The 13,281-nt window shown below is 43.6% G+C and overlaps 1 protein-coding gene across 3 annotated transcripts in view; it reads left to right on the top strand.

Annotated features, from left to right (window-relative positions):
- Positions 1-13,281, top strand: part of FYN (FYN proto-oncogene, Src family tyrosine kinase) — a 261,917-nt gene that overhangs the window by 230,771 nt on the left and 17,865 nt on the right. For all 3 annotated transcript variants that reach the window (XM_004673778.2, XM_004673777.2, XM_012722015.1), the window contains exons 11-12: positions 97-173; positions 267-420. In XM_004673778.2, coding sequence (XP_004673835.1) covers positions 97-173; positions 267-420 — 231 coding nt within the window. The remainder of the gene's footprint in view (positions 1-96; positions 174-266; positions 421-13,281) is intronic.

Below are 13,281 nucleotides of genomic sequence, written 5' to 3'. Positions count from 1 at the left end.
AATCATTTTATTATCATAAGAAAGCCAAATCACTGCCCCTGTGTTGGGAATGTTTATCTCTTAAAGTAATTCAGAATGGTTTATATTTTCTTATAGGAAGTTTACTTGATTTCTTAAAAGATGGAGAAGGAAGAGCTCTGAAATTGCCAAATCTTGTGGACATGGCAGCACAGGTAGGCCCCAGGGTTTAACAACATTCACTTAGCAAAATGGAAAGAACATTGGGTCATGGGGTAACCTGTGTCCTATGCCCTTGGTATCCACAGGTTGCTGCAGGAATGGCTTACATCGAGCGCATGAATTATATCCACAGAGATCTTCGATCAGCGAACATCCTAGTAGGGAATGGACTGATATGCAAGATTGCCGACTTCGGATTGGCCAGATTGATCGAGGACAACGAGTACACAGCAAGACAAGGTGGGCCCTTACTAAATGAGGATGGCTCATGATACATCCTTTCTCCCTCCTTCCTTTCCCTTTCTTCAGTGAATACTTGCAGTGTCATGCTTCAGCTGGGCTGCTTGATCTGGCAGGAATTTGTCACTCTTCAGAGGGGAGAATCTAGTGGACTAGGTGGATGGATGAGATACTGCCCCTTGGGGAGTGAGCATCAGCTGATGTTATCCTCCTGGCTCATGCCAGGCCTGGATACACTTTCTCTGGACAAGAGTAGTAGAAGACCAAGGATTCAATCATGAAGTAGCTCGTTTATCTGTTAAAACCTCAGGAAAAAAAAAAAAAAAAAAAACAGAAGGTACCCTCATCAGTGAATTTAATAAAGGAGTTATTTATAAAGGAATGGGCTAGGCTGGGTTTTAGAAAACCAAGAGGCATGATGCAGTGTGGAATCTCTAATAGCAGTGTTGGAATTGCAGCCTGAATGCAAGGGGGAAGGGGAGAGCAGCAGAACTAAGAACAAACAGCTGTGCCAAGGGGACCCCCTATCATAAGAGGAGCCACGCTGCAGGGGTGAATCTGGGGAATTAACACCTGGGCACATTCAGCCTCCAGCCCTGTCAGCGGGAAGCCAGAGGTTAAAAGAAACTGTTGATGAGCCCTGATGGGTTCTGTTCAGCCCTGATGGAGGAGAAGAAAAGAATGGGGATCTATAGAAACAATAGAAAATAGTAGCATAGTCACTGGAAAGGCTTCATTTCCTCTAATACTCTCCACCCCACCCCTACAGAGATGTGTAGAAATTAACCTCTAGATAAAAATCCCTAACTAACAGCCTCTCCAGTATGGTAGCTTTCCGGGGTGCTTTAAGAGCCCCAGAATTCAGGGAGGAAATTTACAGGAATATTTGCTGTCTTCCTGGAGCTTCATGTTGCATTCAGCAGGTAAATGTGCAGAATCATATGTAAACTTCTCATGTAAAATAGAATATTCTTATCTGAGGGAAATGGTTAACCTTCAGTGCTATTGTTTTTAACCAAGTCGTCTAGTCATTCCGAGCAAGGAATGAGTGACTGGAATATATTATAGGGAAGAGCTCTCTACCGGATAGCATAATGCGTGCCTTTGGAATGATTCTTTCACTTCGTGCCAATTTTTCCCTTCTTTATTTGACTCTGAGAATGGAACTGCAGTCTCAAGTGATGAAGAAAAATGTTAAACTGAGACCTTGGATGGTACTGATACTGTCCAAATGCTAAATTACATGTCGATCAGACAGTTCAGCTATTTGAATCTCCCCAGCACGTGGTACTTCGTACTTCATGTCCTGCAGCCAAATACCCACATATCACATATCAAACATGCCGGAGAGCATCTCTCTCTCTCTCTCTCTCTCTCTCTCTCTCTCTCTCACACACACACACACACACACACACACACACACACACACACACACACACAGTTCAGAGCCAGATGGCACACTGTATCCCTAATCAAAGGCACTGGGCAATTTGATTGGCACTGGCAGTCCAGAGAGAAATGTGGACTTGATTTTGTGTCAAGGTGAGCTGAGAGAGTCTGCAGTGCCCCTGGGTCTGAAACCTGGCCCTAAATGAGAGAGTTTACCCTGAGGCAAACCTGTCAGATCCCAGCCCACAGACCCAGAAGGAAAGCAGAATAGTGAAGTTTGTGAGATATTGAATGCTTGATTTTGGAAGGAGTGAGAAGGAAGAGGGGAGGTGGGGGGGAGGTTGCATAAGTGCCCTTCTGTGTGTGGGTTGAGCCCTGGGGCCAAAGGAAGTCTTTCAGGATTTGTTTCACCTCTGTTCTTGGACTCTGGATTCTATAGAATTTGTAGCTAACCTTGAATCATCTATAAAAGAAAGTTGCAGGGCCGGAAGCCCAAGGATGCTAACTGGGGTGCTGTGGACAGGCCTGAGTATTCATCGTCCTTCACAGACAGAATGGGATGCCTCTGTTGGTGGTGGGCACCCCACAGAAAGCGATCCTTCATGAGTTCCCCCTCATGGCACACTGCTGCCCTGGAGCAGGGCCAGAGAGGCCCCCTTGATCTGGACATCAAACCCCACCTTCCTCCCCAGTTAGCACCCTGATTGCTTTTCTAGCAGCTTCCTTACCTCACCTCTGCCATCGCTTCCCTGACGCTGGTCTGACTTCTTCTGGAGGATCAGCTTCATTTCCTCTGTGCCGGGTTTCCTTCACTTAATTTCCAAAATGAGTATCCCACCCCTACCTTAAAATTCATTTTTCTCTCTTCCTTTCACAAATATCTTCAGATTTTTGGCAAACATTGGGAAAAGATTTAAGTAAGGGGAAGTAAATTAACTGGGTGAAAAATAAAAGGTCTGGCAGCCCCCAAACTTGCCAGAAACTAAAAGAACTACTGTCCTGCCACAGGAGGAGTAAGCCAGGGTACTCCAAAATACCTGCCCCGTGTCTGCCCTGAGTGGGCAAGTGAGAGGAGAGCGAGAGTAGAAATAGCTCGGAGGTTAAGGGACCTGTGTGTTAAAATCATATGATGGCAGAGGCAGGATTTGAGGCCAGGTCTGACCCCATGGCACCCACCCTCTTAGGCTCTGCTGACGACCTCATTAATCTAGTAATTAAAAGAACAGGATAGAAAATTTTAGATTAGTCTTAAGTCCTTTTCTCCTTTAGTTTATGAAAGCTTTTAAAGGGCACCTTCTAATGTGCATGAGAGAGTTAGAAAGACCTTCGTTTTTCAGCTCTGGGACAACCCAGCTGTTTATCAAATTCCCCCAAAGGTCTGCCCTGCCCAGGCCTCTTTATGAGCAGAAAGAGCTCGTGTGTGTCTGCGGAGGTGCTCTGCAGATGGCAAGCGTGCTGCATGCTGAAGTTCCTGCTGGGGATTAATCAGCTCCTCCAGACAGCTGGTCCTTGTGCCTGATAATATTTGCAAGTTGGGTTTTATGTTACCCACAGGCCACAGCCGAGCTGTGTCTTGATTATGGCTGTATGGGCTGTGTTCAGGACTTGTGCCAAACAGGTATTACAGTTGTTGTTCAGCACAGTTGTTAGGTTCTCAGGGCACCCTGGAATATCCTTCCCTCCTCCCTCTGGGTGGATGAGGTGGCGTTTCCCAGGATACAAGCAGAATTGGAAGTTGGACCTCTGTTAAACAGTCCTTCCTATGATTCTTTCCTCCTGCCACACTCAGTCCCCTTTGGGACTATGAGCAGAAGCCCTGTGTCAGGGTGAACATCAAGACCAGGCCAGTAACACTGGCCAACAGCATTCTAGACGCTTCTAGAAATTATTTAGTGTTGTTCATTCTCTATTATGTATACATCTCTCTCAATTAGAGCAGCTATATCTCCTTTAGTCAATCTTCACTATCTTCACTAAATCCTTCAAGTCTGGATCTCCAAGTAATGCCGACATTAATTGTTCAGATGCTCTGACTTAAGAAAGGATGAACTGCATAAGAACTTTTTTCTAATATTTGTTTATTATACAAGAAGTGGATAGTCCAGAGGTACAGGGGTTGAGAAGATTCACCAGAGAGTGGGGAGCAGAACAGGCAGCTCTACTGAAATATACTGCTGAGGGGAACAGAGGCAAGACAGGAAAGGTCTGCTGTGCCATATGGGTCAGCAGACTATCCAAAGATGGAACTCCTGCTGCAGTGGCTGCCAGTAGCTTGATAGTGCTGAATTTAAATTTAACCTCTGCACCACCAGGGAGGCCCTGCATAGGAATTTATAGGAGCACTGAGGAAGTCAGACAGAACTGGATTTGAAACCCAGCTCTCTCACCTACCAGATCTTGGGTAAATGATTTAACTTTTCCATTCTTTGGTTTGTTTCTCTGCAGAATGGAATATACTTTACCTGCTGTGTGCTTTAATTTTGCCAAGATTAAGTGAAACACATGAAAATGTTTAGCACAGTGCCAGCACATAGTGATTGGTAAATTAAAAATAGCCTTGTTATTATGTTCTATACAATTCCTAAGTTCTTGAGAAATTAAAAAAAAAATTAAAGAATGAATTACAAACACAATGGAAAGACCCAAGCACTATTTGGGAAAGAGGAAGAGGAATCAACGATAATTCTCAAGTAGTCAAGTGCAAATAACTATGAAAATGGAGTTGCCAACAACAGAAATTTGAGTCAGAAAGATCTTATTTTCAGAGGGAGTGAGTTTGGTTTTGGATTTGCTGATCTTGACGTGGCTTTTGTGATATATCCAAGGGAGGTGTCTTAGCCCAGAAAGGTCACTTGGGATGTCTCTACCTAGAGCCACTCACTACCAGGGATCCTCACCGCTCAGCTGTCCCCACTGCATCCCCACCCACCTACTGACCATGGCCACTCAGCCCACACTACCTGCACACTCTCCAGGTCTGGACACAGTCAGACCCCTGCCCCAGCACTGCACCTTCATCCCGGAATCATTCCAGAGCTGAATGTGCACAGACAAGAACCTCTTGTCTGTCCTGTTATCCTCACACACGCCTGTCTCCTGTGGTCACCGACCGTGAAAGCCATCAACTTGCTTTCTAAGACTCACAACATCTTCAGTCATCAGTCCTTCAAAGCTCACACAGGCAGGAAGCAGTGGGAGAATTCTTGACAGACTCTTGGATTTTTTCTTCAGAAGCTTTCAGGAATCTCAGTACTGACAAAGTTGATTTATATCTAACAAGTTAAGATAGACATGGCTTATGTATAAGAGTAACTTTTTTAGTTGACACTTATGATGAAGTCCTCCAGAAGTAGCCACTATTTTTCCCTCTGTCGTCAGAGTCAATTTGCCTATAAATTGAACTTCATGTAAATGAATCACCAGTATTACTCTTTCATAGCTGGTTTCTTTCCCTTTTTTTTTTTTTTTTTTTTTTTGGCGATTCACCCATATAGCTGCATGTAATAGTAATTCTTCCCTTTTTGTTGATGAGTAGTATTCCACTGCACAAATATAGTCATGTGTCATTTAGCAGTGTCGCTGCATATATGCAGTGGTGGTCTGAATAGACTATATCACACAGTTGACATGTATAGCAGACTAGTCCATCTGGATCTGTGTAATTATACTCTGACATTCCTACAGCAATGAAGTCACCTACAATATATTTCTCAGTATATTTCTCAATATATTTCCTATTTTAAACAACACATAACTGTATCACAGTTTACTCATCTACTGGTATTTTCAATTTGGGCCATTATGAATGAAGCTGCTGTGATGGTGGATGTTTGTCTCTTATCTCTCACTGTATTACCAGAAGGAGCTGTTAGTCACAGGGTCAACCTATGGCTAGCATTTGTACATAATGCCCAGGAGATCTTGTGGGTCTATCTCAAAGGTAGACTACATAGTCACTGTGCTGGTTGTGGTAGTGTCCTTCCCTCGAGGCTGCTGAGGCAGCCTGACAAGACTGAGGAACTTGGTGGTTGAGGTTGCAAGACCCAGGTTTGAACCAGCTCTATCACTTACAAGCATGGTGTCCCCAGCAAATCACCTTTTTGAGCCTCATTTTTGTAATCTGTAAGATGTAAATAATAAATATAGCTACCTCGTATAATTAGTGGACTGTTTTACAAAAACTATTGAGTCTACTGAAATCAAGAACCTTTCTTATAACCTGAGCTTTTTGTTTGATGTGTGTTTCCCTTGAAAAGGGTCTTTATTTTCTTATCTGAAAGATGTTTGATTATCTTTATTGAAGTAATGTTGATTTACATCACTGCCTATGTTTTAGAGCTAGGTTTATACCTCTACAGGTGTCCCATTCTCAGGGACTGTTATGGCCTCAGGAACCTGAGGGAAGGGTTATTGGAGACACAGGACTCTTGCATGTAGCAAGAAGGCTTTGGGCCATCGAGGCACAGAGCTCTGGATAAATCCATGTCCAAATGTTAACTGTGCCATCTCTTGGTCATAGATTCTGCTAAACTCTAGACTCTGTGAGCCTCAGTTTTCTCATCCATGAGACAGGGCTGATATTGGTTACCTTCCAGAAGACGGTGAGGGTGAAAGAAGACAATCTATAGATACCATTTATATCATTTTCTCCTTCCCATTCCTCCTGACTGGCAACAATTAAGTATCTTTTTGGATAGTCAGACTGCTTCCCTTCTCCTCCCCCAACATGCACACACGTATCTTTAGTCCTCCCAAAGATGGCAGGGGCTGGATTATTTAAGACTGTGAGTCAAAAAATCAAATTACCTTAGTGTGAATCCAAGCATTTTTTGGATTGTGTGAGACTGTGGACAAGTTAACCTCTCTGAGCCTTCATTTCCAATGGAAAGAAGGATAACAATAAAGAAGGATAACATCGTAGAATTGGTGTGTGGCTTCGCTGGGAATATGTGTAAAACACTTAACACAAAGCAAACTGCTATCAGCTGAGCTAGTAGTTGTATAGTTGTAGTTGGTAGTAACAATAATAGTAATAGTATTGATCCAAATGAATGACAGTAGCAGTTTCTCTCTCTCTCTCCATCTCCCTCCCTCTTGCCTCCTCTTCTTTCCATCTCTCCCCCACACTCCCCATTCCTTGGATTTTACTGACCTGTTCTTATGCCCATATAACCCACTTAACCTGATTTGAATCATTGTGAAAACAGGAACATATCTTTGGGGAGATATTTTTAGTTTTTGTTTTCAGCTAGCAATAGGATCGCTGTCAAAGGCAGTAAATGTCAAGGAAATTTAGTTTTTAGGTCTTTAGAATGTATGTAGAAAAGGGGCATTTGAACCTTTGTGGTAAGACCTGCTGTACATTTTGGTTTGTGTATTAAATAGAAGAAGAAAAATGCATCTGTTCAAATACTCCCAGTGTTATGAGGGTTTAAATTAAATAGATTATTGTCTGGAGGAAAATTCACGTATAAATTAGAATGCAAAGAATTCATAATTGTTTCAGTTTTCATGTTAATTATTTCATGTTAAAAAATTGTTACTGCATAAATTAACACATTCTTTCATGAAGAACATATTTTAGAAAGATTTGTTACTTTAATAACTCTTTGTGTATTAGAAATCCCAGATGCCTGTACTAATTAAATATAATCAGATTTTGGATTCAAAAAGCACAGTAGCCATTTAACACAAACAAGCAAGCAGCTAGGTTGACAAACACAGTCAGGAAGAAGCAGTTTCTTTCAAATTTTGAATTTCACAATTCAGCACTGTGAACTCAATTCCTGTCCTTCCTTTGTATTACAACGACTGGGGATTATCAGCCTCTGAACACCAGCTTTCCAGCTCAAGGGCTCCTGCAGAATTATTCATCAGTCTCTTCTGAGGCCCCTATAATCCGGTGGCAGATCAAGGCTGATCTCACCATGAGATGCCCTCCCGCTGCCCCCGTCAGCACATGCATTTCTTGTTCTCTGTCAACAACAGGACTGCAATTCCCACACAGGGTGCTGTGACCTGAACAGCAAATGTCAGGGAGAGGGGGAGGGAAAAACCCTTTTAATTATTGAATTTAATCTAATTCTTCCCATGTTAGAGAAGAAAATCATCCTTTGACACAAAGCAAGCCCTTTCCAACACAGCCATTGTTCTAAGTACTAAGCAGGAAACTGGTTTGTTTGATTTGAGCACACAACCCCCACCCTCGCGTCCATGTTGGGGGAGCTTATCATCTCTCCTGAGGGGCTGTCCAGTGAGGGCCAGGGAACTTCCCTGCAGAATGCCCTGCCCCCGGCCAGGTCGGGGCCATCATTCCTGCCAAGCTGATGAGTTGCATGCCTGAACCGAGCCTGGTTCTAATCAAGCCTCCCAGATCCCAAGTTTGTTTGGTGCATTTCCATCACTAGGCAGAAAAAAGTGCCTTCATTTGTATTCTGTCGCTTATAGCTGCGGGCTTCCACCAGCACTTCTGAGAGAGAGATGCTTTGTTTATCTGCTGAGCCATGGTGGAGCTCCAAGGGCCAGGTTAACTGTGAAGGGTAGCGGGTCAGCCTGCCAGGGAAGGGGAGAGGAATTGTACAGATTATTCATTTCCCCCGTAGAAAGGACATGGAGAAAGGCAAAGTAAAATGAAAATTAAAGGGCCTTTAAATCACCCTTGTCTACCCCTGCTCTCTTTTAAGATTAATACTGTGGAAGGAGGTAGATTCATTTCTTCCACTCCCGTAGGCAGCTTCCTGACTGCCGAGAGGAAACAGATGGGACTGATGGACCGGTCACCCAGAGCCCTCGTATCTGGATACCTTCCCTCTGGGTCTGCACTGGGCACCCGTGCTTTGTACTCCCAAGGAGATAACGCTCTCGTTTGCACTGTCTCGGGCAGAGCAATTTGGCAGTTGTTTCTGAGTGGTCAAGTGCAAGTCCTTGGTCTGTGCTTCCCACTTTTCCTAGCAATCTCCAAGAAGGAAGCAGATGGTCACCCTCTGTGATTTTAAAGTGTGTAAATAGGAACTGCCAACTGCTATCAAACATCAAAAATGTCACTTGGCTTCCTCCTTCTTGCTTTGCTGGCGTAAGGGAACTCCTGCATTTACATCTGGATAATCAGCACCAGGCAATGCATATGAAAACTGCCCCAAGTGTTGAAGTCCTTCTTTTAGCTGAGAAGGATGCATGGCAGCAAAGCTGATCTCCCTAACAGCGTAAGCACAAAGGGGTGGGGGATATGTTCTGAAAAAGGAGCCCCCTAAAATGATGGTTTTCTTCTACATATCCTCTCTTCCTTTAGTTTCTTCTTCACTGCAAACCAAACCCTCAAAATGACCAGCAGCTATTCACAAGCAATGTCCCTCAGCCCTTACTTACTCGTGCCAGGGCATGGTCTCAGACCTGGGAGTGGCTGGACTCCTGAAATGACTTCTCTGATGAGCTACATCCCAGAAGTCCTTTTATTACCGAGTCCTGATTTCTCACCACCCTGAACAAGAGTATGCAGATGAGTAACCCACACATGGTTTTCTTGCATTGAATTCTGCACAGGGTCAATAAAGGGAGTATCTATCCCACTTAGGCCAGAGTCGGTTCTAATTCTGATATTGCTTCCCTTTTGACTCTTGATAGTTGCAATTATGCAGAGCTTTGGTGTCTATAACAGCAGGCAGGCCTCCTTCCTTCTCAATTTTGACCAAAACAAACACTTCGATAAGCCCCATCACTGTCTGCACTTTGGGCAGAGTCCCCTTGATGGCTCTTGGATTTTCTTCTGAGTAAAGGAACCAAATACCCATGATTTCAAGAGTTGTTCATCGATTTCACTCTTTACTTTTATTTTGCCGGTGAGTTATCCTGAGTCATCACTGTTCACCTTGGGGGAGGGTGACAGGGAAAGACAAGCAGCCCAGAGCATCTTCCTCTCACCCTCCAGCCCCCAGTAGATGTCTAGATGAAGTCCACACATTCCCCATCAGACGTGCCTGCGCCTGCCTCCGCACTCCACCTCCCTCAGCAGCCAGACCCTGCAGCCAGTGCCAGGGCTCACCGCACCACCCCTTCCCCTGGTGGCAGAGTCTGCGCCCCTGTGTCTTCTAGATGTACTAGATTAGGTTTTCAAATAGCTACTAATGGAGCTTCCCTATCCTTGGCCATCTGGGGCTCCCGTTGGAATTTTGCTCACCCTCTCAGCCTGAATATTCCTTTTGTGGATTCAGCCACACCAGATCTAGTCTGGATCCATGTCTGGCTAACCAACCCAGGTATTTTGCTACATATTCAAGTCCTTCCTCTGGTCTCTGGTTCTTCTCTCCCTTGATCAGTTTGTCCCTCTTAGACCTGTATCCCCTGTGGGACAGCCACTCATGCTCCCTGTCTCTTCGTCTCAAACTCCCTGCTCGCCATTACTCATTTCACATGGAATAGCCTCTTAATCCATTGTGCCATTTACTTTTTGCTTATTTTTATTTTAAAAGCATGCTAAATTTGATGCTAAAATCTTATGAGCTTAACTTAGAAGTTTCATCAGAATGTGTCACTAGGAATAATTGGAAATCATAGAGTTGTATTATTCCAGACATTTTTAGGAAATTTGAATCATTCCTTTGGCCTACTGTGAAAATTCTGAGTTTTGCTTTGCCAGGTTTTATTGAGCTTCAAATCATTGTTTTGTTTGAATACCCACTAAGTTTCCAGGTCAGGTCAGCTTTGATTTTACAGCTTTCACAGGATATCCTGCCCAGTCCTGCCTTGTCACCCCTCCCTGCCTCAGTGCAGCCAGCTTCCCGTTATTGCCATAGATCATGATTTCATTTCTTTTATTCCCCAGGGTAACTTTAAAGTGGAAACACTGCATATTATTTAATATTGGATGTAATAATTTGCAGAGTTTGTGGCTTCGTAATTAAAGAAAACACTAGATGAGAGTTTGGGTTCCGAAAAAAAAAAAACGATGTCTATTACTGATGCTAATCCCTTTTCTCCATGAAAATGCTCTTAGGGCTCCACTTGTGTTCTCTGTAGGAAGGATTGGCGCCTTTTATCCTGCGCTGGCTTGGCCCTCTCCACCTTGGCCCAGTTTTTTTAGCCAGAGGGAGTATTTTCTGAGACAGGGCTATGGAATTGGCCTAGTCACTAGAAAACAAAATGAGCAAGAACTCAGCGATCCAAGTCTCTGCCAAGGGCTGGGAAAGTAAGCCGGGCCCCACCCAGGGGTATTCAGGCCCCGCCTGAGCCTCACCAAGAGAGAAAACTGCAACATTTCAGTGAGGCCACCTGTATCCTCTTTAACCCTGGTTCCTGAGTCTTCCCCTTCCTAAAGTCAGGACTACAATGCAGCTCTCTGCTAGAGTTACCTTTTAGCTCTGTCCTACCAGCTGCCTGAAAAGTCCTCAGTGACCAGTTTTCTCAAGAGTGCTTCCCACTGAGCTGAGGAGTTCCTGGACACTCAGTAAGTCCTCAGTGAGTGATTGATGAGTGTATTAGGTTTTTTTCATCCCCTCTACCTCTCTTGAAATTTGGAGAGAGAAATTTGGCTGTCCTAATATCCAAATAAAATAATAGCCATCATAAGTTTCCAGAAGCTATGCTCAGCCCCGTTTAGTACTGTATCTACCTCAAGTAGCATGACTTACAACACTTAGTAAGACTACTCAGCGCAAGTCTTGCCCCCTTTATGTATAAGTTTAGCTACTGTGGTGGCTACTGTCATCAAGCATTAAACTGTCATTTATAGCACTGGCTCCAAGTGTATGGAAGAGATCGAGGAAGCCTGGAGTGGTCACAGATGACATCATGAAAGACGTGAGACTTGAGCTGAGCAGGCTTTAGCTAATCAGATAGAAGGAAAGAGGGTTTTCAACAAACCAAAGTCAAAGAAGCAAGTATGATTTGCCAAGTTCAAAATACAGAATTTCGGGAAGCAAACTAGACTAGATTTACCGTGTATTTATGATAGCAAAAACAACAGTGGAGTAGCTATGTGGCTCCTTGGAAACTAGGTGGGGGGTGTTTGCTTAATGCAGTAAGGAAGCCACTGTAATGGGAGGGAGAGGTCTTTAGGAAACTGAGGTATGAAGAGATCTGTTGAAATTTCAATGAGCTGAAACCAGGCACCATGACAGGATGACTTATAAAAGGCCTGAGAACCAACACCAGGTTTTGGCAGGGAGTTTAGACAGGAGAGGGCAGTTTGAAAGACATGCCAAAGAGGGAAACAAGAGGCATTTGTGAAGGGTCAGGTCTTAGGGGTTAAGGAAAGAAAAATTCCAGCTGTCTGTTAGGGTTTTTACCGTAAAACCGAGCAGAATGGTGATCTGAACCCCAGAAAAGTGATAGTAAAATAAGACTGCTTTTCTCTTAAAATATTAAAGTGAGAATAAACCTTATGTTAGTCACCTAGTAAAATTTACCACCTTGTAAAAGTATCTCCTTTATACGAAAATGTCTTTTTCATAGCCGGATGGCTTGGTGAAAAATAAATTTGGATTCATAATTTCCACATTTGAGGTAAAGATGGACACCTTAGGGGCTTGTCCCTTAGATATTTACAAATCAAGAACCAAGACTTCAGATGAGAGACAAAAGTCTGTCTAGTGTATCCATCTCCATTCACTTAGAGATGACAAGCAGGGTTATATCCGAGAGGTTATATACCCTCGGGGAAGAAGCAGAGAAGATTTCTAACCATGAGGGTCCAAGACCCTTGTAATTAGGGTGGGAGAATGAAGAAGAGCCTACAGCTGAGACAATAGAAATGCTTAGAAAGAAAGAAAATCAGGGGAGAATAAACTCAATAAGATAATTAAGTCATTTCTTCTAGAAATGTTTGAGTTTCAGAGTGTCAGAATATGCTATTTTACCTCTTTGTTCCTGCGATTATTGGTATTATTCACTTGTGGAAAATGTGCTAAAAGAGCACAAATGTGACTAGAGCCACTAGCTCAATAAACATGATGACAGAAGTGACAATAGAAGTAGAATCTACCCAATTGCTAATTGCTAATAGTCACCCATGGGCCTTAACATGTCATGATGCTTTCTCAGAGCTTTGAAAAGTCAAAATGCTTCAGCATTCTTCTCATCAAAAATTGTCTTCAAAGTAGTGATGTGTCATTATCTTCCTTATTTAAAGACAAGGAGCAAGAACAAAGTGGGGATGTCATCACACCTCTGCTCACAGGCTCTACAAGCTTCCCATAGCTCTTGGGTTGGGGTCCAGAGGCTTTCGTGTAACTAGCAAAGCACAAGGTCATCCTTACAGCCTTTTATTAGTTTCTGTAACACCTATGTGTTGGCAACCCTGGTGCAGGGCAGGCAGGTTCATTGTGAATTCAGGCAAACAGATATTGAATAAAGGGTCTTGGATCCTCGGTAGATTTGATAGGCCTTTAATGCTTTTAATGCCTTTAATGGGTGGAGGCAGCTGCAAGTCTCCCAGCCTGTGCCTCCCTCTCCCTTTCTCTCCCTTTCTCTCCCTCTCTC

The sequence above is a fragment of the Condylura cristata genome, unplaced genomic scaffold (genome assembly GCF_000260355.1).
Source record: "Condylura cristata isolate star-nosed mole 26May11 unplaced genomic scaffold, ConCri1.0 scaffold00001, whole genome shotgun sequence".
NCBI lineage: Eukaryota > Metazoa > Chordata > Mammalia > Eulipotyphla > Talpidae > Condylura > Condylura cristata.
This window is presented reverse-complemented; position numbering and strand designations above follow the sequence as displayed.